This window comes from Cyrtonyx montezumae, unplaced genomic scaffold (assembly GCF_038088225.1).
Source record: "Cyrtonyx montezumae isolate F1298 unplaced genomic scaffold, pur_monq_1.0 scaffold_3, whole genome shotgun sequence".
In the NCBI taxonomy this organism is placed as follows: domain Eukaryota; kingdom Metazoa; phylum Chordata; class Aves; order Galliformes; family Odontophoridae; genus Cyrtonyx; species Cyrtonyx montezumae.
In genome coordinates, this window is record NW_027072034.1 from 131914522 (window position 1) to 131941061 (window position 26540).

General features: G+C 37.7%; 1 protein-coding gene across 1 annotated transcript in view; it reads left to right on the top strand.

Annotated features, from left to right (window-relative positions):
• ADAMTS20 (ADAM metallopeptidase with thrombospondin type 1 motif 20) overlaps window positions 1-26540 on the top strand; it is an 84971-nt gene that overhangs the window by 50346 nt on the left and 8085 nt on the right. Inside the window, exons 25-31 of the mRNA XM_065743418.1 lie at window positions 546-653; window positions 1837-2001; window positions 3242-3529; window positions 3802-3963; window positions 5134-5310; window positions 22748-22915; window positions 24786-24959. Coding sequence (XP_065599490.1) covers window positions 546-653; window positions 1837-2001; window positions 3242-3529; window positions 3802-3963; window positions 5134-5310; window positions 22748-22915; window positions 24786-24959 — 1242 coding nt within the window. The remainder of the gene's footprint in view (window positions 1-545; window positions 654-1836; window positions 2002-3241; window positions 3530-3801; window positions 3964-5133; window positions 5311-22747; window positions 22916-24785; window positions 24960-26540) is intronic.

A 26540-nucleotide genomic window follows, 5' to 3' on the forward strand; every position in this document is an offset into this window, starting at 1 on the left:
TGCCTCCAGCCCACTGATGGCTTTTTGAATAAGATTTCAAAATATGAAAGCCATGCAACGAGTACAAATTAGTTTCCACTCCACTCAACATTGGTTCGAGTATGCTTCATATTTGGGGTTGTGGCATTTGTTCATCTGTTGACTGAAACTGAACAATTTATTGTTCTTGGTAACTGAAGGTACAAAGGAGAGTAGAGCTGCCTTTTTCCTCTTAGTTCTGTTCTGTGTGTGACTGAAACAGAACAGAGTCACATTTATGACCATTGTCTCCAGCAAGCTACTAAATTTGGCTCTTTTTCAAACTGCAAATATTAGTTATTGCTAATACAGAATTAATGTTAAATAGAGTGTCTTCACCTCTTCATTTATAATAAAACAATTCGTTAAAAATCTTGAATAATGCTACTGAAAAGTAGATTTACTGGTTAATTAATGCTGAAATACTGTAATAATAGGATCTCTGTCTCTGTGAGAAACATCTGCTTTCCATTTGACTTTTCCTAAACTTAGATTTTGAAAGCTTTTTTTTTATTTTAACCACATAGGAATGTGAATTGCCCTCTTGTCCAGAAACTACAAAATTATGGACTACATCGCTTCCTCCCATTCATGTAGGAAAGGCGACCCAATGGCGATATGGATCATGGACCCCAGTATGTAATGTACTAGTGATCACAGCTGTCAGAGTAATTCTCCATTCTTCCATTTTCTGTAAAACTGTCATTATTATATCTTTCAGACAGAATTCTGCTTTAGATAATTTTAAAGGAATTCTAGTTTATTTATTTTTAAGAACATGTTAGTTTCTTTAGGAGATAGACATTTCTGTCCAATTCTGTGATTCAAAACTAGCCAGGGAAAGTAAAGGAAAAACAAATGAATGGGATTTGAGGGGGTAGAGTTCTGAGCAAAACAGTTTTGGTACAATTAAGAGTGCTCAAGGAAGCATGTTTTAAAATAATTGATCAGTTTCTGAGAATGTAAAATATCTCTCACTCAGAAATGATTTACATCTTGTATGTGAATAGCAATATTAAATGGTGTAGAACTTTAAAGATCCAATTACACTTACTTATAAGTGATATAGATCCAACTGATAGACACACAAACTTTGTTTAACCAAAGAGCGTTTAATTTTCATAATGATGAAAATTAATTTTATTTGATGGAAATATAAAAATGTAAAATAATCTGTAAAAATGTAGCTGCCTGTTAATCCCTTGAGGTTCTTAATAGCAATTATATCTTTGCTGAAAATGTTTTAACAAACAATAGTAAAGAGTGCATAGAATGGAGCTACATAGAAGTTCTCTACTAAATTCCAGTGATACTTTTCAGCTATAAAGGCATCTAAAGGGGCTCAGTGGATTATGTTAATATGAACTAGAATGTGATTGCCAATTTTTATTACATCAGTTCATGTAAATATTGCATCACTATGGAACAAATGAATTATTCTGGAAGCTGCTCTCTAACATGTCTATTGTTAATAAATCTAAAAATTCCCTTTGCAACTGTATAATGATTCCATGTTAGAGTTTGAATCTTTCCTGTTGGAAAGTAATTCAGCACATCTAATACTGAAGGCTCAGCACTTCAGTTCCAATCTTACAGGAATTCTTAAGGCCCAAACAACCCAGCAACATTTGCTTCCTTCCTGAGTGTGTGGCTCTGTACTGATAAATGTTTAACACTTGGGTGTCAGTGTGAGATGGAAGTCTGGTTCTCATGGTTAAATACTAAAGTCAAACTAATACTAAGCTATGCTAGTATTTTTTATGCTTGCATGATCTCTGCTCTCCTGAAATGCAATTAACATGGATTGTTCTCTGACAGTGTTCAGCAACCTGTGGGAAGGGTGATCGTGCTCGCTATGTGAGCTGCAGAGATGCTCATGGAGGAATAGCAGATGAATCTTTCTGTGCTCATTTGCCACGTCCAGCTGAGGTTTCAAGTTGCTTTAGCCCATGTGGAGAGTGGCAAGTTGGAAACTGGTCCCCTGTAAGTATTGCTCAGATTGTTCTTCCTGAGGACGTGTGAGAGGAGTATGGAATAGATGAGTAGACTGTGGTGGGTTGAGAACTGGCTGACTGGAAGAGCTCAGAGGGTTGTGATCAGCAGTGCAGAGTCCAGTTGGAGGCCTGTAGTTAGTGGTGCTCTTCAGAGGTCAGTGCTGGGTTCGGTCCTGTTCAACAACTTCATCAATTATGTTGATGAGGGGATAGAGTCCACCCTCAGCAAGTTTGCTGATGATACGAAGCTGGGAGGAATAGTAGACACACTGGAAGGCCATTCAGTGAGACATGGACAGGCTGGAGAGCTGGGCAAAGGTTAAACCAGATGAGGTTTAACAGGAGCAAGTGTAGGGTCTTGCACCTAGGGAGGAATGCATGCACTGGTACAGGTTGGGGGATGAGCTGCTGGAGAGGAGCTCTGCTGAGCGGGATCTGGTTGTCCTGGTGGATGACAGGTTGGCCATGAGCCAGCAGTGTGCCCTGGTGCAGTGGCATCCTGGAGTGCATTAAAAAGAGTGTGGTCAGCAGGTCAAGGGAGATGATCCTCCCCCTCTACTTTGCCTTGGTGAGGACTCCTCTGGAGAACTGTGTTCAGTTCTGAGCTCCCGGTACAAAAGTGATAGGAATCTCCTTGGGAGAGCCCACCAGAGGACCACAGAGGTGGTAAAGGATGTGGAGCACCTCTCTTACAAGGAAAGGCTGAGGGACCTGGGTCTGTTCAGCCTTGAAAAAAGATTCAGTGGGATCAGTGTCTATAAATTTCTAAGGTGTAGGAGACTAAAGGGACAAAGCTCAACTCTTTTCTGCAGTGGATGGTGATAGGACAAGGGGAAACAGCCACAAACTGAAGCATAGGAAGTTCCACACAAATGTGTGTGGGAACTTCTTCCCAGTGCAGTGCCGGAGCACTGGCACAGCTGCACAGAGAGGTGGTGGAGTGTCCTTCTCTGGAGATGTTCAAGACCCACCTGGATGCCTACCAGTACAACCTGGGCTAGGGAGCTGCTTTGGCAGGGGGTTGGACTTGATGATCTCTAGAGGTTTTTTCCAGCCCTTATAGTACTGTGATTCTGTGATTATTCTTTTTGTTGTTTTTTTTTTTTAATGTGTCAATTGGAATTTCATATTCTGTACATGCAGTAAAGTATAAGTTTCATACTGTCAAATGTAAATGTCTTTGGTTATTAGCTATCAAAGTTCTGTCACAAACATTGCGTTTTTATCAGTGCACAGTTACGTGTGATAGTGGAATAATAACAAGGCAAGTTATCTGTGTCAACTACCATCAACAAATCGACGAGAATTACTGTGATCCTGAAGGCCGCCCCTCTAAAGAACAAGAATGTAACATGCCACCATGTCCACCAGTTTATCATACTCCGAAAATACATGACCATCCAAGTCATTTTCCAGAAGTAGGTTACCCTCCAATACATCATCCTCTAGACAATACAAACCCATGGAATCATCCTTCTGTGGGAGGATATCAATGGAGAACTGGACCCTGGGGAGCAGTAAGAAAATTTTGTTTCTCTATATTAATTTATCTCACATGTGTGTATACATTTGTAGAAATGTTACTGCAGTACAGAGCTGGTAAAAAGTGCATTCAATTTAAAATCTAGGTTTTGTGCAATTTCAACTGTCAAATACTTCTACATAATAATTCCTATTTGCAAATTTACACTTTTGAATGCTAGTATATTTTTTCTAGTTGTTTTAACCAACACGTTATACATTTTTGTAATGATACAACAGTGATATATATCTTTACATGTTTTGGTAGTGCTCTAGTACTTGTGCAGGTGGATTTCACCGTCGAGTTGTAGTATGCCAAGATGAGGAAGGAAGAAGTGCTAGTCATTGCGATGAGGCAACTAAGCCTCCAGAGTCAAGACATTGTGATTCTGGACCCTGCCCACGATGGAACTATGGAAACTGGGGAGAAGTAAGACCATTTCACTTTCAAGAGGAAACATCACTACATAAGCTTAGAAATAGTATCAAAATAATTTGAATGTGATTTGAACCATTCTTTTACAGTACAAAAAATAATGAGTTTTGGTGGGTTTATTTAAAAATTGTTCTTTGATGAAATTCAGAACTGTAGTATAAATATAGGTAGCATACATGTAAGTCTAAAAGAAGTAAGTATTCTGACTGTGAAGATGTACGGAATGATTGGAAATACATTGTTGTATTTGTTATGATAGTGATATCTTAAGAAATTCTACTTTGATTTACACTTGGGTGGTGTTCCTCAGTCTAATAAGTACTTAACTTAAATGCTTGTAATTGAATGTTGCTCTAGTATCCTTACATGGTCAAAATTACTTTCTTTTTCTCATACAATTTATCTCCTTGTAAATAGCTAGGCTAAGAAAAAAAGTAAGCACATTAAAAGAAAATCTTTTACCTTATATTCTGTAGATACTGAAATACCTGCACATGGAAGCATACTTATTACCTGTATGAACAGAGCAAATAACAAATACAAGGTTGTAGTTGCAGATTGAATTATGAAGTTTGTACCAGGGTTAGAATGTATTGAATGCTATACATTCTTGAACAAAGGACATTTTCTCGGTGTCACGTATTGTCACTTTTCACCATGCATTCTTAATCAAGCACTACAGAAAGAGTTAAACCTGGCTTATCTGGCCTTCTAAGATTACCTCTTATGTTCTATACCCTGTTCACTTATTCTTGATATGTTAATATCTAGAAGCCTAGAAAGTAAGAAAAAATGTGTGATACTGTGTTTCCTGTTTCGGCTAGATCATGCCATTTAGTTCTCACGTCCAGTCTGAATGTCATGTTGTTTTATGTTTATTATCACAAACAGTTATTTTTCTTTGGTAGATTTTCTATAACACACGTTTTATAGACAGATACTTGATGAACAATTAAATTTTAGTTTTGTAAATGTTTTGGTGAGAGAACAATTTTGTCATTATACAAACTGAAACTGTAAGTCCTTATTTTTCAATTGGATACCCAGGGAATGCTAAAGTAGACGTAGGAAATAAGAACATGCAATTTTATCACTGTATCATTTACAGTAATAGTATTTGATTATTTTTAACAGAAATTTTGTATATAAAATTCTATTTTTTAGTGTACTCAAACATGTGGAGATGGAATAAAGACAAGACTGGTGATTTGTCAGCTTCCTACTGGCCAAATGCTGGGTGATCAAAACTGTGAAATTCTAGACAAGCCACCTAATATGGCACAGTGTAATGTGCATTCTTGCCCTGGTGACGTTTCATGGCATCGGGGACCATGGAAATCGGTACGATAGCATTCACTGATATTTTTTGCTTTCTGTTCTTTCTGTCAGTCTATTTCCCCGTGCCTTTTAAAAGTTGTATTATTATTTTATTTTGCAACAATGAAATAATAGTGCATGTGGAACGCTCTGTATTTTTGTTAAGCAAATGCTTCTACTATCATTGAATTAAATGGGAAATAGCCATTTTCTTCGGTGGGAACAGTTTCGTGTTCTGTAAAATATCATAGAGAGTATTTTTAAAATTAACATAAATCATTATTGGTGATAGTGGTACCTATTAGGTTGATCTGTTCTGAAGAGTTATGATTTGATTTGTGTTATAATTTAAAAATATATGCTGTAATTTATAAGGTAGTATTACCCCCATATTTATATTTGTAAAAACAAAAAAACAAACAACCCTTTCTAGTACCTAACTTTCCTCTAATAGTATATTTAAATATAAGCTATCTCACACATCTATATTACACTTTGTCATGAAACATCATTTTACTCTATATTGTATGTACATTTGTGTATAAAGGTTTATATTTGTGGTTTTAAAACAATGACTAATTAAAGTTGTCTGTGTATAATTATGTATGTAACTATAATATGTTATTGTCTATATGTCACTGTCTATTAATGTATTAAAATGACTACAGTAATTACCATTAATCCTTAAAATTGCCACTGGCAGATAATTAACATAAAGAAGTAATCATAGCACACTCTGCTAAAGAGTACATTATATTATACATTATATTCCTTTAAACTATGAGTTTGGTAATAATATTTATTAGTTATTGTGCTCAATTTTAAAGAGATTAATGGCATTCAAAGGTATTGGATCTGATTCCATTAGAAATTATTCCAAAACTGTCGTTAACATTGCTGGAGAACAGGCTAGGGAGACAGTTCTAGACATTTATCTTAATAAGATTACGTGATTTGGTTCTTTGAATTATCATGGAAACATTTAAAAAAAAATCCGATTTCAAGTTCAAATAACCTATTAGTGTTTATGTAATCTATTCTAATTTATTGCAGACAGTTTACCATAAAAGTTTGAATTAATTTCTCCCAGTTACCTCTTCCACTGTGCAAACAGAATTTTGGTTTTGTGTTTAATGGATTTTGGAATATCTTTTTAGATGTTACTCAGATAACTAGTGATGAATTACTAGCTCTTCATTTATGTGTGTACTTCAGTTCGTCGAGTACTGTCAAGAAGGCAAGCAGGACATTCAGCACAAATGTGCTTCTGAACTAAGCTTTGCTTTTAGATAGAAGGGTATTCACAGCCTGTTCCTTCCCTGAGTAATGTGATTTTCACTGCATGTAATAGCTTACCTGTAGGTTACAGTAATTACTTGTAATAGCATATAAGTTATGGTAAATAGCTTATTTGGTTTAGCTTTGCAAAGATTTATTTTTGCTTTGTATATCAATTACGGCCACTTTAACCCTTCAAAAACCAAGCTTAGAATGGAACCTAGTTGCCAAGGAGGGAATCTGTGGCTTCTGTTTTATGTGCAATTGCAAACTCCGTAGGTATTCAGTAATAGTTCTAATTTTATCAGAAATTTCAATCTCAATGTAGTGTTGAGCAGAAACAAGCCAAATAGATTCAGGAAATAAAAGTAGGGTCGCATACTGACTATGCTGTCACTTTTTCATAGTTTAGCTAGTTTGAAAACTCCCAGTACATTACCTTCAGTTAATTTTTGTTACTGTCTGAATGGAACACTGTTGTACCCTATCACCAACAGCACTGTCTAGCCTTCACCTGAGGGTGGCTGACTGGTGGTATGACTGTTTGGCCTTAGATTACAACTGCTCTTGTCCTGTGCCTTTCTGGAGTACAGTGCGCTCTCATGCAGGGTGCTGTTAATGGCTAAACATTCTCTAGAGGCTAGCATCAACAGCCTTGTCGTATCTGTATTTATTCTTCTCTATAAAGATGGCAAGAACCAGATAAATCACTTCATATTTTTGATAACAGTATTGAGTAATATTTACATGTGGGAACCGCAAAGTCTTAGACCTTTATATCTACCAGTGAAATTCTATGTCAAAACTTAACTAGGAACTGAAATATGAGATTTCATATATGTACTATAATTTCCCATAACTCATTGTGCTGTCTGCCTTCTGGCATGCGTGGCATAAATATAATATGTGGAGAGGGTGATTGAAAGCAAGGGAATTTTTAAGCACTCGCTTCATGTGGAATAACTCTTAGACCTCACTGAACACTGACTGTGTGTCTGGTCCAGTTCAGGGATGGGTATAAAAAATGCTGAGCACATCTGAACTAAAGCTTTAGCTTCCTTATTATTCCAGCTTTTTCAGAGTTTTCTGATTGAACATAAAATCCAACAGGAATAGGTTCCCAATATCAAAAGATTTATCCGGAATTTATCCAGAGTAGGCTAAAAACCTGATCCACAGCACTGAGGGACTATTCTGGCTTATAAATTGTCTTTTATGTGGAATCACAGAATCACAGAATTGTAGGGGTTGGAAGGGACCTCCAGAGTCCAACCCCCCTGTCGAAGCAGCTCCCTAGACCAGATTGCACAGGTAGGCATCCAGGTGGTCCTTGAATGTTACCACAGAAGAAGACTCTACCACCTCTCTGGGCAGTCTGTTCCCTTGTTCCATCACCCTCACTGTGAAGAAGTTTCCACGCACATTTGTGCAGAACTTCCTATGCCTCAGTCTGTGGCCACTTCCCCTCGTCCTGTCACCACACACTGCTGAGAAGACTTCAGCCTCGTCCCTTTGCCTCCCACTCAGATATTTATAGACATGTGGAAGTGTGGAGCTCCAGTGGTGCCTGCCCTCTGTATAGAACATAACATGGAATTTGCTTAAACTTTTGAAGAATTTTAAGGTTCAAATCAGTGAAAGTTAGTCACGTTCTCTAAAGCAGCTATTCACTATTCTATCTTGAGATCTAATCAATTACCTGCAGTAGTACTGGGTATTTGACCTTTATTAGTCTTTAAATCACTTTAGACCAAGCTGAGCTGGCATGTAGTGACTTGTAACACGTGGCTACTTGAGCAAGTTTAATTCTTCAAAGGAAAGCAATTAAAACTACTCAGAGTTAAGTTCTTCGAAACAGTGTTTACCTTCCAAAGCAATAAAGTCTTGGATACCCAATTCCTTATCTGAATTTAGTCGTAAAATTCAAAGATGTGAGAGGGCGGGCAGGAGTACTTTCAATGTTTGCTCTGGGAGGAAAGGCTTTTGCAATGTCCAGTACACACTTACAAAGCATTTCTTGTAGAACTTTTTGCAGTAAATTTTGAGGATTATAATTGTGCAATAGAAATAATAATCCTGGATACAGAAATATCTGTGACTAGCTTCTATTTCAAAAGAAGCAGGTTTTGACTTCAGAGAATCAGGTAATTGTGGGTTAGCTTTAACTCATGCTATTGATATAATGAACATTCCAAAGGCCACTTGGTAGCACACATTCAGAATATAAAGTGAGGTATGCAGCGTGTTAATGTACAGTATCTTTCTACCTTCAGTGCAAGCCTAGGTACTTCTGTTCTAGGATAATAAGCTTGTTTATACTTAGGCATAGTTCTAACTCAGAAGTAAGAAAATATACTGCTGTGTAGGGAAAAAAGCTTCAGTGAATGTTCAGTTCTGTTCCAGAAATTGTCATTAAAAATATTTATGGTTCTTCATCTTAGGCTGATAATTTGTGTACATAGATCTTGAGTTATAAACTACAACTAATTGTAAAGCATGAGAAAATAGGTAAATTATGGCTCAAGCATAAATCAATGAAAGCGGTTATTTAATTAATGAGATTCAGAAACACTGACTGAATTCTTGAAACTTTGATTCAGTACAGAATTTTTCTTATTTGTGACATCCAAACCGGAGAAGTACTCTGAAGTTTAACAAGTAAGACTGGTAGGAAATATATGCATTTGCTTGTAATTTGAATTCATTTCATTTGGAGGTTGTGGAGAGACTCTAAGAATGTTATTTTTTTTTTGTAGAATGTAGCTTACTTTTTCTACCTTTTTTTTAAATTATTATTTTTTTAACCAGGAACTGAATAATGCTGTCCCTTTTCTTCAGTCTTTGTATCAAATTTCAGAGAAAGCAGAGTGGATTTACACGCAGTCTCTGCATTTCAAGGGACCCTCAAAGATTACCTTGTGTGAGACACAGGAACAATTTGCCCAGAGAGGTGATGGGTGCTCCATTCCTGGAGGTATTCAGGCTGGACCAGGCTCTGAGCAACCTGATCTGACTGTGAGTGTCCCTTTTCATTGTGGGGCATTTGGACTAGGTGCCCTCTAAGAGTCCCCTTCAGCTCAAACGATTCTATTGTGCTTTGAATATTGGTGACAACTCTTAATTTAAGTGAGATTGATATAATATTATAGAAACAACCCTGAATTAAAATATTTCAAGTTAAAGTTTTAGCCTGATTGGATCTAAGTACGCTACATGTATTCATAAAATATACGTATATATTTTGCTATATCCATATTTATAATGTTTTTATATTTTTATGTTAAGTAATACTTGAAGTAAGTACATTATTTGTGTGGCTGCTTGTTGCAGCACCAGTAAACACAGCCTGTGGATATTTTCCTTTTAAGCTATTCTAGTCTTGGATGAAGGGATTGAAGCAGTGATCTAAAACTACACAAAAGAATAAATAAAATACAAGCTACGAAGTATGGAAACCATATGTCACATTATCTAATGTCAAGAAAAATTCCATAGCATTGTGACAGCTGCCTAAGTGTGCTTTGTTCTATCACACATTTTTTATTGTATTCCTCCCTACTTTTAACAATTCATTGTGGGGGATTTGTGTTTAGTCTGTGCAGTAAGACTTGAGGTTTATTGTATTCATTTTTATCATAGTGTTCTGTCTTAATGATCAGAAGTTGATTTTTCAAAGCAAGCAAGGGAAAAGGAAAGCATTAGCAATTTGAAGAGATTTTAAAACTAATTGTAATGACAAGCTTTAACAATTTTCTCCTAGAATTCTTTTGGGGTAATCTGTCTTTATTTAGTTCAAGAATACTGTGTTGTCCCATATCCAGGTGCTTCAGCGTTCTTATCCAAACAATTGTCCAACCATTACCTGAGAAAAAATTGTCAGAATATAACCAAATCAGCAGTTAATTAAATGATTATGTTTAGATGTAACTGGCTGCAGTGCACATACATACAGTCTTGCAAAGTTTTCATGAATAGCATTCATAGAATTTCACATAGAAATCCAGTAACTGACATGTTTATCACACAGCAGTAGTTTTCAGGGACTAAGGCCTGGTTGGTTGGCTGCAGAGGTAACAGCAGATATGAGGACTTCCCAACTGCAAGCTGCTTCCTCCCAGGGGAAATGCAGTACTTGGCTGGGAAAGAATTTGACAAGTTAAAGAGATTTCTGGTGGAAAAGCCCTGGTTTGATACCTGAACAAACCATATGATTTGAACATACTTTTTGTTTGACTCTATTCTGCTGTTCAGCAGATGATGGCTTTTTATGATCACCAAAAGAGCTTTTCTTAACAGAGACTTTTTATAGACTTCACTTTAAGGATTACATTAAACTATTCCCTTTTAAATTTAAAATTTTCCCTTTAAATCTCAGCTTCTTTTAAGATGTTGGTATTTTTTCTCTTACTTAAATGGTCGTATCATACTTTCTAGCCCTTTTTCTTCTGTGAGCTGGGATGTGATACATACAGTTCTTTTCAAAGTGAAGATGTATGAATAATTTGTCCTGAAACTTTGCCAGACACCATTTGTGTGGTCAGATTATAATTTTAGGTTTCTTTTCTTATTTACTTTAAAGTTTTAGAAAATATTTTCTGTGATGAAAGGGACCTTAATTTAAAAGTGAACAGACGTGGCTTTCCCAAGAGTAGTGATTTTTCGGAGTGCTCTTACACCTGTTCAAACACTATTAAAATAACAAAGCACTGACAACAAACCAGCCAGGTCAATTATATGTTGTATTGGTCAAGAAATCCAGTGTCCCAGACAAGTGTTTTGCCAGTAATTCAAATTATGTTTTAAAGGTTCTGTAAAAATTGAGTTTAGGAATGTTAGATTTGTTGTTTGGTTACCTGTTTTTGTTGTGTCAATTGTTTTTTATTATTTGGGGTAACATTATAAACCTGGTTGTGCTGAGGTGTTTTTGTTATCACTGTTAGGGGCAATAACCCTTACAGAAGATAATAATTTCTTTGAAATTTTGATTAAAATTAAGATTTTTTTCCTCAGTTATAATACTTCCATCTTTTTTTGTCAGTGTTTGACTTGTGATTTCACAAAAATTTAGGTATATTGAGTGGATCAGCTTGTTTTCTAAGTGAGCTTTAAGTGTCAGAAATTCTTATTGCCCTTCAGTTAAATCATGTAATAGTCTCTAAAGTGGCTATTTTTCTAATTTCTCAGTTTTCTGTCAAGTTATGTGCTTTGGAGGGATTTCTGTACAATTCTGTCTTTGCACTAGTGGAAGAAGTCCATTAAGAGAATAAATTTATTTCTAAAAAGCATAATCCCAGTCCTTTTTCAGTGATGTTACTGCCAGGCCTCCCATCAACTTCTGCAGGAGCAGAAGCAGCCCGAACTTGCATAAGCAAAGTGTTTTTATTTGTTTTCATTTTAATGCAAAAAAAAAAAAAAAGATATGTATAATAAGTGCCTTCATTCATTTTTCTAATGTGTAAAAAGTATTTATAACTTTGAAGATAATCTTTTATATTAAAAGGGAATTCAGGATCAGTGAACTTGGTTTTCAAAACCAACTTCAGTCTTATACCTCTACTGCTGCTGCTGCCTAATGTCAAACTTCAGAATACCTCATTACCAATACAGCACATTTATTTAATATCCCACTGCCTGAAATCTCAGTGTTAGCATATGCTATTCATTTTTAAGAATTCTGGAATTGGGGAGTGTCTTTTCAGAGAGAATTGATAACATATGTCACTACCCAAATAATGTCGTAGAACAGGCTTGGGATAGCAGATTTCTTTTAGGGCAATTCTGTATGAACATGAAAGAAAATACTTGTTTCAGAAATTCAAAAACAAATATTTATGTATGCTGTTCATCATGTTTAGAGGAAATTTCTCAATTTTGGTGCTATGTTGCCTGTATAGCTTGAAATAATAAATAAGTTATAATGTATGCCTGATAATTTAATTTAATGACTGATTTGTGTCTGTGAAATACAGTTGCATTTTAACCCTTTTTTGATGCATGTTGTGTGGCTTTGTGTTTATATTTTACGTGTCTTTTATTAAGGAATGCTAATGTTTAAAGTTACATTTTTAAAAGAAACTAACTACATTTGCTGGAAGTGTTTTTAGCACTGAGTAACTTTTGTGTGCAATGAATGTCATATGGTATTTTACTGACATTATTTTAATGGGGTTAAGCATCTTTAATATTTCTTCTATAAGAGAATGAAAGTTGTTGTGCTGTAAACATTGGTAAAGCTCTTAATGTTGAACAACAACAAAAATGAGGACTTTGCTACTGATAAAAGCAGCAACTGATGCTGTTGGAGAATTAGTCTGAAATAAGGAGTTTATCTCTGATGATAATCATTGTCTGATGATCTTTGATTACAAAGCTTGAAGATAATGGTTATTCAACAACTTCTTGTTGGAGCTGTAATTTTACAGTCTTGCTTCTACTCAGCAACAAAAGACACAGAAAACTAAGGGTCATAACACAATGCTCGACTCATAATATCTTGAAGAACTAAAGCACTCTTACAATAGGTTTGCAGAACTTCCAGGCCTTTCCTTTTGAAAGAGGACAAGTAAGAGGTAACCTAGTGGGAAAACAAAGTAAAACAAAGAATATCAGAGAAGAGAAAAAATACAGGTGATCGTGGTCAACCTTAATACCTTTCCTAAATATTTATAGTCATTCATTGAAAATGAGCATAAAGCTACTCAGATCTTTCTTTCTTTTTGTACTTCAGGAACTTTCAGAAAAGCTATTGGGTTCTGGGTGGTCAGATCCATAGAAAAATCTTTCTGAGCTGAATCCCAGTCAGTGCTCATTAGTATTGCCTCTAAGTGTTTTGAGGCCCAAATTTAAAAGCTATCAAACATAGACTGAAGCATTAATATTGTTTAAAGTTTGTGGAGGTTAATGCATGCATGTCATGTTTAGCTGGCATGCATTAGAATTCCCAAGACATTCTGTAGCTCTCTCTGATGAAAGTTCCCCATCATTTCTGAGAAAATGGGTAAATATGGGACACAGGCTACTTCACTAAGGTAGACCACTGTGCTGATCAGTATATGTGCTAGCATGAATGTATCTTTGGCCCTTGCACTTCATCCAGAACAGAATCAGGCCCTTAGATTTCCTGATGAATTAGTCCTTCAGAAGCTTGCATGTATGTTCACATTTATGCACATGGATGTATGCAGTGTTGTAAAGATTGGTGTGTAAGTAATTGAAAGTATACAGAAGAATGGCTTAGGTTGAAAATAAACTGGAAGACGCATGCAAAGGTGGGTGAAATGTATTTATTCTTATCTACTTTAAACTTGTAAGCTCGTATTCTGGCCTAATTAATATTTAAAATGTTTTTTTTCTTAATTATTTGGCTGATGTTTGAGTTTCTTAGAGTTATATTTTTGATGCTTCTATAAAGCTTAATTTTTTTCTGAAAAAAACATATCATCCCACTATATACTGTTATTGTTTTCCAAAATTTTTTGGAAAATTCCTATGCAAAACCTTGAATTTTAATCAAACAAAGAAAAAAAAGTGATAGTTTTTATAGGACAGACAAACACATAACTCATGTATTTGGTGTTGCTTTAATTGAAGCTACTGTTTTGCTGCAGTTCACATGATGGAAAATGATAAATCAGAGGCTGTAGTTACTGGGATCCAGTGTTCCCTTCTGATTGTGTTTGACTGTTTGCAAATTCAGCAAAGAGTAATTGGTCTGCCATAGCGTGACTGGGTTATCTCATCATTTTTGTATTTCATTGATTGAAAAGACCCTATATCTTAAGATAAAAAATGAAGTTTGACAAGGGAAAAGTATGTAAGCCAATTATTTTTTCCTCTACAAACCCTCTGTTTCTGAAAAATGCAGCCCCCACACCCAAGATCCTCCATCCTATTAAGAATATGGTCATCTTTTACTGGGAAGATCTGTAAATAAACAAATTCTCTTTTAATGAGTAAATGTTACTGTTCAGTGAGATGCATGAGGTTGCACCTGTATTCCCTGTGATGCACCCTTAAACCATGTCCTGTTGTTGAAAGCAGTAATGCATTCAGTTCGGGTAATATTTTGAGTGTTTTTTCTTTGTTTCTTTTTGTTGTTTTTTTGTTGTCTGTTTGTTTTGAGGTGGGTGGGTGTGGTGGGAGCACAACTGCTGGATTGAATGTGTACAACCCTTGTTTTCCGTTTGGGAAACGTGTTTGGAAATGTATCCATTTATTGGAAATGGGGTTAAAAAAAGGGGAGGTTATTTTCTTTTTGCTCTCACTGTTTTTCCCAATGTCTCCCGTCTCCATTTCTTCCTCCCTTCTTTCTTGATGCTTGCCTCCTACTTATAATCAGTCTCCAATGCTGCTGCCTTTGTGTAATTACTCAGAGGCGTTACTTGGATTGTATGTTTGTGGAAAAAAAAGAAGAATAAGACTTGCTGAATTCTATCCAAGTCAGAATTTTGCTGCCTGCAATGATAAACGTGCCTGTACTGAATATTTTTAGGAGCTTCTCAAAGAACACAAAGAGCAGAATTATCAGTCTTGTAAATTTGCCACAAATTTATATCTGTAGGTAAAGATTTTTTTCAGAAAGGCCTAGTGAGGTTCTGCCTCTGTTCCTGTTCTTTGCCAGTGATTTCAGAAGGAGAGGTAAGGCAGAATTGTCTGGGTTTGTTCTTTGATTTCTTGCTGCTCTTGTGTTTTTGCTTGTTGGTTTGCCTCAGCCATCTGTCTCCAATGTATATATCATTCAGCTGAAAGGTGATAAAAGTTAGACACATGTACCAGATACAGTCCTGCAGAAATGCTGATGGAGCAATGTAGCTTATCTGTCCCCTCCCCCACCTCCCTTGCATCCCCCAGCAAAGACGTAAGCTGATCATACTTCTCATTGATGTAATATGTGCTCTGATTAATCACAGCAATAATATAACTTGAATGAGAGCTGATGGTGAAGTTCTTAGCTGAGGCATGTGCAGACCCTTCAGTGATGCTTTGAGGCCTGTCTGAAGACCTGCATGTGAGATAGCAGAGCTTGCCAAATGGCTGCTGAAAGGAGACAGAAATACCCATTGTTTTTCTGATTCTCATGTGGCAACCAGATGCAGCAGATTCAAATCGAGAGAAAGTATGGCAGGAAGAGTAACTAGACATGACTTTTTACTGTAACAGAGAGATGAAATAGAGCCTACAAAAGAAGTGTTAAATGAGATACCAAATGTGATATGTTGTCATTGTTGAAGGGAAATAAATTAATCCTCTATTTGTGAAATAGTGACTGTTGTATTTAAATTTTCAGAGCTATCAAGCACGCTTTTATAGGAACAGAAAAAATCTTGAATTAGCACTAGGCTTGTTTTTGTATCTCACTGTTGTCATGTAGTAGTGCTAGCATACCTGGCACAGGTGGGTGGATATCCCATAGGTTACATTCTGTCCAGGAGTGAGCTTGTCTTCTTAGAAGGCTGAAACCTGGAAGAAAATAGTATATAGAGAAGTCACGACATCTGAATATGATTTTGTACTTCAACTCAACTATTCCGTAAAGTGTTATAATGCCCTTTAATTTCTGTGAGAAATCTCCCTAATCTTCTACAGTCCTCATTTTATTTTTGCCACTGTTCTGTTCATCTTGCTTTCCTTTTCCTCTCCTACACCGTGCCACAGTCTTCCATCAACACAATGAAATTTCCGTAATCTTTGTGAAATGTTCTTTCCAGCAAAGACCACAATTGTTCTCCAGTGACTTGGATTATACTCTTATGAAAAGTGGGGAAATGGTAACCTCCACTGTGAGCCATGTGAACTTATTCTTGTCCAGAATCAGTGTCACATTTGGTTCCTTGTTATGAAACTCAGAGCTGAATATTACCTATGCTCAGGTTTTCCTTTTTGAATTATACAATTAGGGTTTTCTAGACTCCACATGGAATTCATATGAAAGCTGCTATATTTCTTCAGTCTCAAGCTTGAGGTTTTTACCTGGCATCAGAAATTTTCACACTTCTTGCAGCAGTTGAGTATTGGAGTAACCTCCAAACAAAACAGGCACATCATTTTTCTTTGAAAGACAATTAATTAGACTTTATCTACAATGAAAATAGTGTTCTCCTCTCATGGGGAGGAACATCTAGTCAGAATAACAAAAAAAGAAGGGGTTGGAAGGGACCTCTGGTGATCATGTAGTCCAACCCCACTGCTAAAGCAGGTTTCCTAGAGGGAAATCACCAAGAAGATTTTGGAGGATGGCAGTTCATATCTGAGCTTCTGTGGAGTCCACTGTCGCATTCACACACACCTGTAAATTCTCTAGCTATAGAAAATATTTGTTTGTTTGTTTTGAAGCAGTTTCCAGAACAAACAAGAGAGCAAAGGGACAGGGCTGGACTCTTCTCAGAACTCCTTCCCAGTGCAGTGACGGAGCAGTGGCACAGCTGCACACAGAGGTGGTGCAGTCTCCTTCTCTGGAGACGTTCCAGACCCGCCTGGACGCCTACCTGTGCAACCTGGGCTAGGGAGCTGCTCTGGCAGGGGGTTGGACTCCGTGATCTCTGGAGGTCCCTTCCAACCCCTACAGCTCTGTGATTCTATCACCTGCAGTTGTGATAGGTCTCTTATAGTAGGTTTGTCCCAACTGGCTCACTCCCTGGAGAGCTAAGGAATTTCAGTTTAAAAGACAAATATAAGCATGACTGTATCACTAAATATCTACAATAGAATTTTCCTTTATAAGTTGTGAACTAATTATTTATTAAAATGAAAACTAGCATAATATTTAACATTTGTAGAGGAAATAAATGTAATTTGAAAATGCAGAAGTAGTTATGTAGTATATATAGTATGATCAATCATTTACAAAGAAAAAAATTCTGAATGCTTTTCTTTAAGATGACAGCTAAAGTAGCACGTCTGTGAAATGTAGTACTTTGCACAGTGAATCATTATTTGACTTTACACTTAAAACAGACTTAGGTACAAGTGAGGACTCAACAGGATAGAGGCAGAGTGAAATCAAATGCTCTGTACCTGGCATCAGAAATGATGCCAGGCTTTTGGCAGTGGTGGGCAAAATGGTGGCAACTATCATGAGCAGGAAAGACTCAACAGGGATTACATGCAGCGCAGTCTTGTGTTTTGGTTTTGCTGAGTTTGAGGTAATGGGAGGCGCTTTGCTGAGGTGTCAGAGATAGGCCAAACTGAAACCTATTCACAAATTGAGTGAATAAATAAAATTTCTGTGGAAAACCATTAGCTGGGACTTCAGGAGTTATGGTTTTGATTTTTCCAGCAGCTGCACTGAGTATGGTTGTTCATCTTCCATTGAGGCAGATTGCTGTTTTGCTGAAAGATTTCCCTTATTAACACTACCTCCAGCTGCACAAGACAAAGAAGTCCAGACCACATGGTAGCAATTTTAAATGCTAAAATGCCTCTGTAGTACCATTAGTAGAGTTTGACTTCTGCAGGCAAAAATTCAATTTCCCTTCAAGATCTGTCCTGATGGGACTGACTTTAATATAATGGAAAGGTTTGATCTGTGTCTTTTTTTGTTGTTGTTGTTCTGCTTTAATTGGGATGTCTTTCTTTTTGAGAGGAATATGTAACACACATTCCTAGTAGGTGCCATATGGCTGTTCTCATAGCAGTTTTGCCTTCCCACTCTCTACATCAACCCTAAAAGGTCTGTCTTTGATCTTTATTCCTTCATAATCTCCACTTTTTCTGTGTATGTATGTATAAGTATTTTGTTTCTTATTTATACCCACTTCCTAAATACATATTTACTCAGTTGATGAGGCTGTACTTGAAGTACTCTATCCAGTTCTGCCATCATTTCTCCCAGTACAAGAGAGAAATGGGCATCCTGGGAAGAGTCTTTTGTAGGACCATGAAGATTTAAGGGACTGGAGTACCCCTCCAGTCTATGAAAAAGGCAGAGAGAGCTGGGATTTTTCAGCTTAGCAAAGAGGAGATTCTGGGAAAAAATCTCTTAATTAATACCTGAAGGAGGGGCACAGATGGAGCCAGACACTTTTCAGTGGTGCTCAGTGCCTGGACAGGAGGCAACAGGCACAACAGGAATGCAGGAGGTTCCCTCTGAGCACCAGGCAGCACTTCTGTGCTGTGCAGGGGACGGAGCACTGGCACAGGCTGCCCAGGGGCTGTGGGGTCCACTCCTTGGAGACCCGCAGCAGTGCCTGGATGTGGGCCTGGGCACCCTGCTCCGGGTGTCCCTGCTGAGCAGGGGCTGGGACAAGCCAACCCAGAGGTCCCATCCAAACACAACCATTCTGTGATATGATGTTGAATCAATGTACTTGAATATTTGTTCAAAAATAGGTCTTTTTTTTTTTTTTATCCTTTGAATGAAAGTTGAAACAAAATTGTTCTTGTATGAGACAGACAAAGGCTGCCTATCCATGGAGCACAGAGTACACAGTCGTCCTGTCAGGAAAGACATGGCTAAGGAAAAGCTAGATGACCTCAGAAGAGCTGCTGTTGCTTTTCAGTGTTTTCAGCTGCAGCGCTCAGACTTACCTGTTAGGTCATACTGTGGTGCACTGCACAATCTTCTACACCCACACTGGGACTGGTTTGGAGTGTGCAGGTATTCACATGCATGGTACACACCTGGAAGCCATGCTAACCCAGTGTAAGAATGCTGGAACATTGGCGTGTCAGGTTCCTACTGTTATGCAGAGTACAAAGTCATTCTTAGCCTACCCTTCCTCCCTTTCATTGCTCTAGTTGCAAAAGCAACTTCCTTAAAATTGTGGTAAAACAGATTTACAGACTGCAGCTGCAAGGACATCTTGGTTTAATCAAATCAAGACATCTTCTCAACTCAATAAATCTGACATAACACTGAACTTTTTAAATGATTCTGTACTCAGTGAGGTAATTCAAAATATCTTCAGTGTAACTTATGTATTTAACGCGTGTAGCTCAGATGTAAAAATAAATCATGTACGTGCCTCTTGCAATTCAGTCCACTTTCTCAGGACTGATGGGTTGCTTGGTCTTTTCTAGCCCTCGTCCTTTCTGATTGAGCTAAGAACACAAGTATTTGTGCATATCTTGGGGAAGAGTTGTGACATTGGGTCCTGAATTCACAGATTTAGTGCCAGAGTCTGCATTACTTCTTGACAGTATATTACATGGCTAAAGAGACAGACAACTTTGTGAATGATTTCAGCTGAAAATTACTTATTTTTTGCTCAAGCACCACAGGGAACCTTGGGAAGATGTGGCTAATAGAGAGGAGACAAGCAAGGGAGAGCTAATTGTGATACAACAAATGAAAAGTTGAAACTACTCTCAATGACTAGTGCTCAAAAGCACGCTTCATGAGCGTGTTGTGCAGTAGTGCTCCCACTCTACCTCTAGCATAGTTTTAAAAGAGCCCAAATAAACTCTTGGGCCAACTGAGAGATCATCAGAATGCAGTTTGTCAGGTAACTCAAGCAACAACTGTGTTTAGCTGTTTGGGTTTGTACATTTTCTTACCCTTTATGTCATAGAATATCTTGAGTTGGATGGGACCCACAAGGATCATCAAGTTGAGCTCCACACAGGGCCAGTCAAAAATCAGCCCAGATGTCTGACACTGTTGTCCAGGTGTTTCTTGAACTCCAGCAAGCTCTGTGCTATGACCACTGCTTTAGGGGGGCTGCCATTTTAAATTCTGTCATTTTAAGAAGAAAAAAATAAAAAAAGGGAGAAGAAATGTGCATTAGAGGGTACTTTTAAAATATCTGTTATCCTCTTTTAGTGGCAAACCACTGCTTTTGATCACATTCATGTGTTAGATCTCCTTATGCCTAATATGAATACAAAGAGAACTTGTTACATGCTTCTCATTTACTGGTTTATTTTTCATTCTCTGGAAGCCCAGTGAGCTCCAGCTAAGCTCCACAAAATGCTGCCTTGAAAGAAAAGGTTAGGAAAATTTAGAACAAAATCCACCAAATAATCCTTAGTCTTCAAACTTGAAATGAAATAATGTCAATAGTAAAATCATAAAAGAAAAAAGCTCTTTACTGAGGTTTTTGTGAAACTACATCCATCAGCTGCAGAAAGAGCCTTAATTTGGTGAGAGCTGATGATGGCATGCCTGCCTGAGAGTCCGTCTGTACCACAGAAAGCACTGGGATTTCTGTCAGGCTAATCCTCATAGAATTTTATTGCTACGAAAAAAAAACCCAGCCCAAACAGATGAATCCTAGTTACCAGCATCATAGAATGACTTTGAACAATAGTAATCAAGTCCAGCTTTTTACTATAGTTTTATGTTTTTAAAAAGAACGTGACATATGGGAAATATTACTTTAGCCAATGTTGAGACAAGTGCTAGAATTTCTGTGTAAAATGGTTACAGGATATTTTTTTCAACTCATACCCTTTTTAAAATATTTGTGTTTATTCTGAGATTTAAAATTCTTATGGACTTTTTTCTGTGTGCAATCTGCAGAAAATATATATATGCTTTCTGTGAGCCTACAGTCATGTGGAATGTTATCCATATGAAGTCCTGAACTGTTGTTCTTGACCTTGTGCAACCTTAGTGATCAGAAAGAATTCAAGAAGCAGGAGAGTGAAGTACAGTTAGACTTCTTTCAGTTGGGTGAGTTAAGCCTTGGGAAGATCATTACCAGAGCATCTCACAAAACTAGGGAACCGGCAGTCAGTGGGAGGATTAGATTCCACAAACTGTGTGTAGTAATGCATTAGGAGGTTCAAGGATGAGTAAAGGCTCAAAAAAGGCAAAATTCATCTTTGTAAGGAATGTGCTATAGACTAGGTTCAGTAAAAGGACACGAGTGGTTACCAGAGCAAAGAACAAGGCCTCTGTCCAGGTCCGGAGAGGATCTGGTGCTTCTTGCCTTGTGTTTGTGTGGAACTTGTACAGAATCACAGAATTCTGATGATCTAAAGCTGAAAGGAAGGCAGGCAGGCACCCTAGGTGTGTGCAATATGCAACTCTAAGGAAATCATGGATGATGGGAATGGAGTGCAACAGAAGATTCTTCATGAGCTATATTTACATGTCTCTAGAGACTTAGGATTCTCCATCTGGGATCTTCTATGGAATCTATACTTTCATTCATGGACTGTTACTGCTGCTCAGTTTTATCTTTACAGAAAAGCTAGAAGGGGCACCCCAACTTCAAATTCATTAAAGCTTTTGATTCAGCACTTGGCAGACCTGTTTTCCTTTCTTTGGTGTTTGCTCTGTGCTGGAGGACTCTCCTTGCTTTCCTGTTTGTCAAGAGTCGCAATGAGAAGCTGTGTGCGACAAGAGCAGTTCATGTCTCTTGCTGAAGGTGGGTCACTGTCCTGTAAGGAACACAGCTGTGCCTGCCTGCACCTGATGCCAAGACACTGGGAGCAAACAATCCCTCTCAGAGCTATTTTTATGTATTATCTATGGAATGAAGTCAGAACGAGTCCTGTTTCAGGGGAATACGTAGATTTAACACGCCTTCTTGAATTTTCCATTGATAACCCTAGATCATCTGCATCCAGAGGGAGTGCATTTGCTTTTCTAAATATTAAAGAGAAAAAGAAAAAAAAAAAGAGCATTTTTCATTCTTTGGAATGAAAAATTTGAAAAAAGAGCATTTTTCATACAGCAAGGCTGTACCTCTGAGTAACGTGCTGTAACATATAACATCTACATAATGCATCTTCCCTTGCCTCTGTGCCTTGTACTGCAAGATACCCAAGACTTGTGGAAGGCAGATGTTGGAACGAGCATGGTTTCATAGCCTAGTAGCTGGAAAGATGCAAACCTATGATTTGTAGTTGTTTTTCTTTAAATCTTATAATAAGCATAGAAAGCATAATGCTTACATGAAAACAGCAATTTGCTTACTGAGAACAGAAGGCTTCTAGAGGGTGTCGTGAAATTATAATAGCAAGCTGTCTCCTGCATGGCTAGCTGAGCTCAGATATTTATCAAAGAGTGTATGAATGAATGAACAGTACATGATAGAGGTTTGACATCCCATCAGTAGTGCTCAGTACAAGAGAACTTATGCAGCGATTTCAGATGTGTGCAGTCAATATTATGGCATAATAGAGAAGCTTATTCATTTAACTGTAGAATCCATTTTGGCCTACTCCACAGATTCTTCTTGTTTTCTTACTACTTTGAGAATTTACTTCTAGTAAATTAATATTCTTCTCTTTTCAGTGTTCTGTTTCTTGTGGGAAAGGTTTGAAGCATCGTGATGTGCATTGCTTTAATAGCTTCCAGGCTAAAATAGAGGATGGAAACTGCAGACATTTAAAAAAACCACGGACATACAAAATCTGCAGAGCCGGAAGATGTCCTACTTGGAAAGCCAGTGGATGGAAAGAAGTATGTAAAACTGCCATAATTTTGTTCTTCTCTTCTATAATGGTGCTTGGCAAGATCATATTCGTAACATAGTTGCTTCAGTGAAAGAGGAACATCAGCAAGATTTTACATACAAACCACAATTAAATCTAGAAATTAGAAGTTCATTGTTTTTCCTTTCTGTCTCCTGCAATTTATAAGAAATATACCAGTGAGTAGTATGTTGCCTTAGCATTCCTGTGAGAGGAAAAGAAAATGCTCCAAACATATTTTGGTTCTGCGTTTCATTGGGGGACTTATTATTTCATCCTCCTGTATTGATTCATCTGTGAAAAATTTCAAAATTGCAATCAAAATTCCTTTTTCAGAAAAAAAAAAAAAAAGATCAGTCTCAAATAATTGATACAAGCACTAGGGAAATTGCTAGGCTTTTACAGTCTGATTGAAAACCAAGAATAAAAAAAATCATTGACTTTGATAAGACTTGGGTCTGTGCTAATGATCCAAGCATTAAAGACCATATCCTGAGCACCTCCCCTACAAGGACAGGCAGAGATACCCAGATCTCTTCAGCCTGGAGAAGAGAAGGCTCTGAAGAGTCCTTATAGTGGCTTTCCAGTATTATAAGGGGGCCTACAGGAAAGCTGGAGCAGGGTTTTTTATAAGGACAGTTAGCAACAGAAGGAGGAAAATGGCTTTAAACTGAAAGAGGGTAAAATTAGACTAGATATTGGGAAGAAATTCTTTACTGTGAGGATGGTGAGACACTAGAACAGGTTGCCCAGAGAAGTTACTGATGCCCCCTCCCTGGGAGCTCTCAAGGCCAGGCTGGATGGGGCTGTGAGCAACCTGCTCTAGTGGGAGGTGTCCCTGCCTATAGCAGGGGTGTTGGTACTGCATGATCATAAAGGTCCCTTCCAACCCAAACTATTCTGTGATTCTATCTGAGTGGAGAGTATAAAAGTACAATGTTACAGAAAGAGATATTCTTAGGTGTTACCTCGCCTTAATGATTCCATGATTCTGCGAATCCTTAAAAAGGACCCAGACTGAACTTTTAGAGGAAAATACGGAACCTTTGGCTATTGCCTGATGTAAGTTCAGTTCCAAAATAGTGTTGATAAAAGGCAAAGTGCTTTCTGTTACCAATTTCCTCAATTTGGCTACGTTTCATTGGCCACTCCTAGAAGGTGTCCAGCAGTGGGCCACAGAGATGGTAAAGGGCCTGGAGTATCTCCCTTATGAGGAAAGGCTGAGTAGCCTGGGGGAAAGAAGACTGAGAACTAATTAATGTTTATGAATGTCTAAAGGATGGTGGGAGGCAAATGAGTGAGACCAGGCTCTTCTCAGTGGTGCGTAGTGGTGTGTAGTGATACAGGACAAGGAGTAATGGCCTAAAACTTAAACGTAGGATGTTCCACACAAGCATGTGGAAGAACTTCTTCACAGTAAGGGTGACAGCACTGGAGCAGGTTGCCCTGAAGAAGTTGTGGAGTCTCTTTCTATGGAGATACTCAAAACCTCTCTGGATGCCTACCTGTGCAACATATTGTAGGGAACCTGCTTTAGTAGCTTGAACTCTATGATCTCTTGAGATGTCTTTCAACTCCTGCAATTCTGTGATTCTGTGATTTGACAGAGTGGTATCTCCTTCATAATTAGGTTGAGTCATTGGGTGGGTTCTGGGACTTCACTGTGCTTCTGACCGTGGTAAAACAGAATCCCTATCACAGCATGTCCTGGCATTGTAGTAAACTAACTTTGGCCAGTAAGAAGGAAAAGATGTGTAGGATAGGTAGAATTTGAACCATTTAACCTTGTCATGCTCTCAAATACAAATCTCAAAGACCGTACCCCGTTCTGATGACTGATTCATTTTGATAAATTTTAGTGTTCTGTATCCTGTGGTGTGGGGATTCAGCAAAGGGACATCTACTGTCAGCTGAAGGGCCTGAGTAAAGTGAGTGAAGCAATGTGCAACCATGATGCGCGGCCTGCCGGCCACAGGCCCTGTTGGATGCCTGCCTGCATGCAGTACCAGTGGCTGACAGATGGATGGGAGAATGTAAGTAACGCTTTCTACTTGGATGAAGCAACTGTATTTGATGCAAAGAGTTTTCTTTTCTTTTTCTTTTTCTTTTTCTTTTTCTTTTTCTTTTTCTTTTTCTTTTTCTTTTTCTTTTTCTTTTTCTTTTTCTTTTTCTTTTTCTTTTTCTTTTTCTTTTTCTTTTTCTTTTTCTTTTTCTTTTTCTTTTTCTTTTTCTTTTTCTTTTTCTTTTTCTTTTTTTTTTTCACTTTTGGATACCTTTCCAGTCAGCATTGCATTGCGGAATAACAGTTGAATGTTCTTTTAGGAGAAAAATACATTTTCAGAGTGTGAGAGCGAATTTCCTTCCCTATCAAATACTTGCATATTCCAGCTGGGTATTCACTGCTGTCCACTTCAAATGCACCATGTTTCACTACATCATCTCTCTACTTCCTATCTTCTTCCACATTTTTATTGCTGTTTGCTTGAAATTTCTGTGTTCAATTCCTTTCTCACAAGGTTCATATATAACCCCATATATCTTTCATTAATACTAGCTCTTCAAGTATTTATCCATCTGTATCCCTCTCCTGGTGTATTATGTACTCAAACTTGGAATATTTTGCCCAGCTGTCTCTGCTCTGGGGGCTCGTGTGTCATTTCCTTACCTCACTGATCACAGTATATCAGAAAAGTTTCCAGATTTGCATTCACAGAGCTCACAGTTGGAAGGCTGGCTGTTACCAGTAACCAATGTTCAATATCAAATACGCATTTTTGTACTAAAAATATGAATCTTTATTAAAATAATATATAAAGCATAGTAAAAAACGCTCTTCTGCCTGTTTTCATTGCCTAATGATTGGATTATCCCTAATATGCCTAATACTTTGGGCTACTCCATGCCATTAAAAGATGAGGTGTTCCTATAAGCTACACCAGTCAACTGGATCCACACTCCATCCCCTGATACAAGGCCACACGTGCACTTTCTGAATGGAGTTTTTAAAGGCTTACTGGACATATGCACCACTGCTGAGGCACATTTGCTTGTGGATCTTCTGATCTCCTGAATGAGTTCTGGTTTACATTTTCTGCCATCCTGTTTGTGGCCTTGCCATTTCTACTACCTTGCTTCTACCTAATGCAAGAGAATTTATGTCATTTTTTTTGTTTCTCAAAAAGCCCTACCAATTAAAGAAGTGATGAGAGGCTGTTTTCTGATGTACTAGCACTGTTGCTTTTCCACATCAGTAACATGATATCACTGATTGCTTTACCCATTCAGTTCTTGCTTGTGTGGAGAGAATAGAAGGCTAAAGCTTTTCATCTGAAAGACTGTTTACTTGGCTCTCAGCTTGTTCAGGGCTTTTTCATCAGGTGAGGTTTGTAAGCCCAGCTCTACACTTTGCATCTTCTTTCAACAGCATATTTATCTCAGTGAAAATTCTAAAGCTGTTCCTTAGGGCTCAACTGTTGCTTATCAAGAGGACGCCAAACTGGGGAGAGCACTTTGTAGCTGGAGGGCAGGGCTGCCATGTGGGGGGCCCAGACAAGATGGAAGAACAGAATGACAACAACTTTATGAATAACAACAAAACAGAAGTGAAGCATATC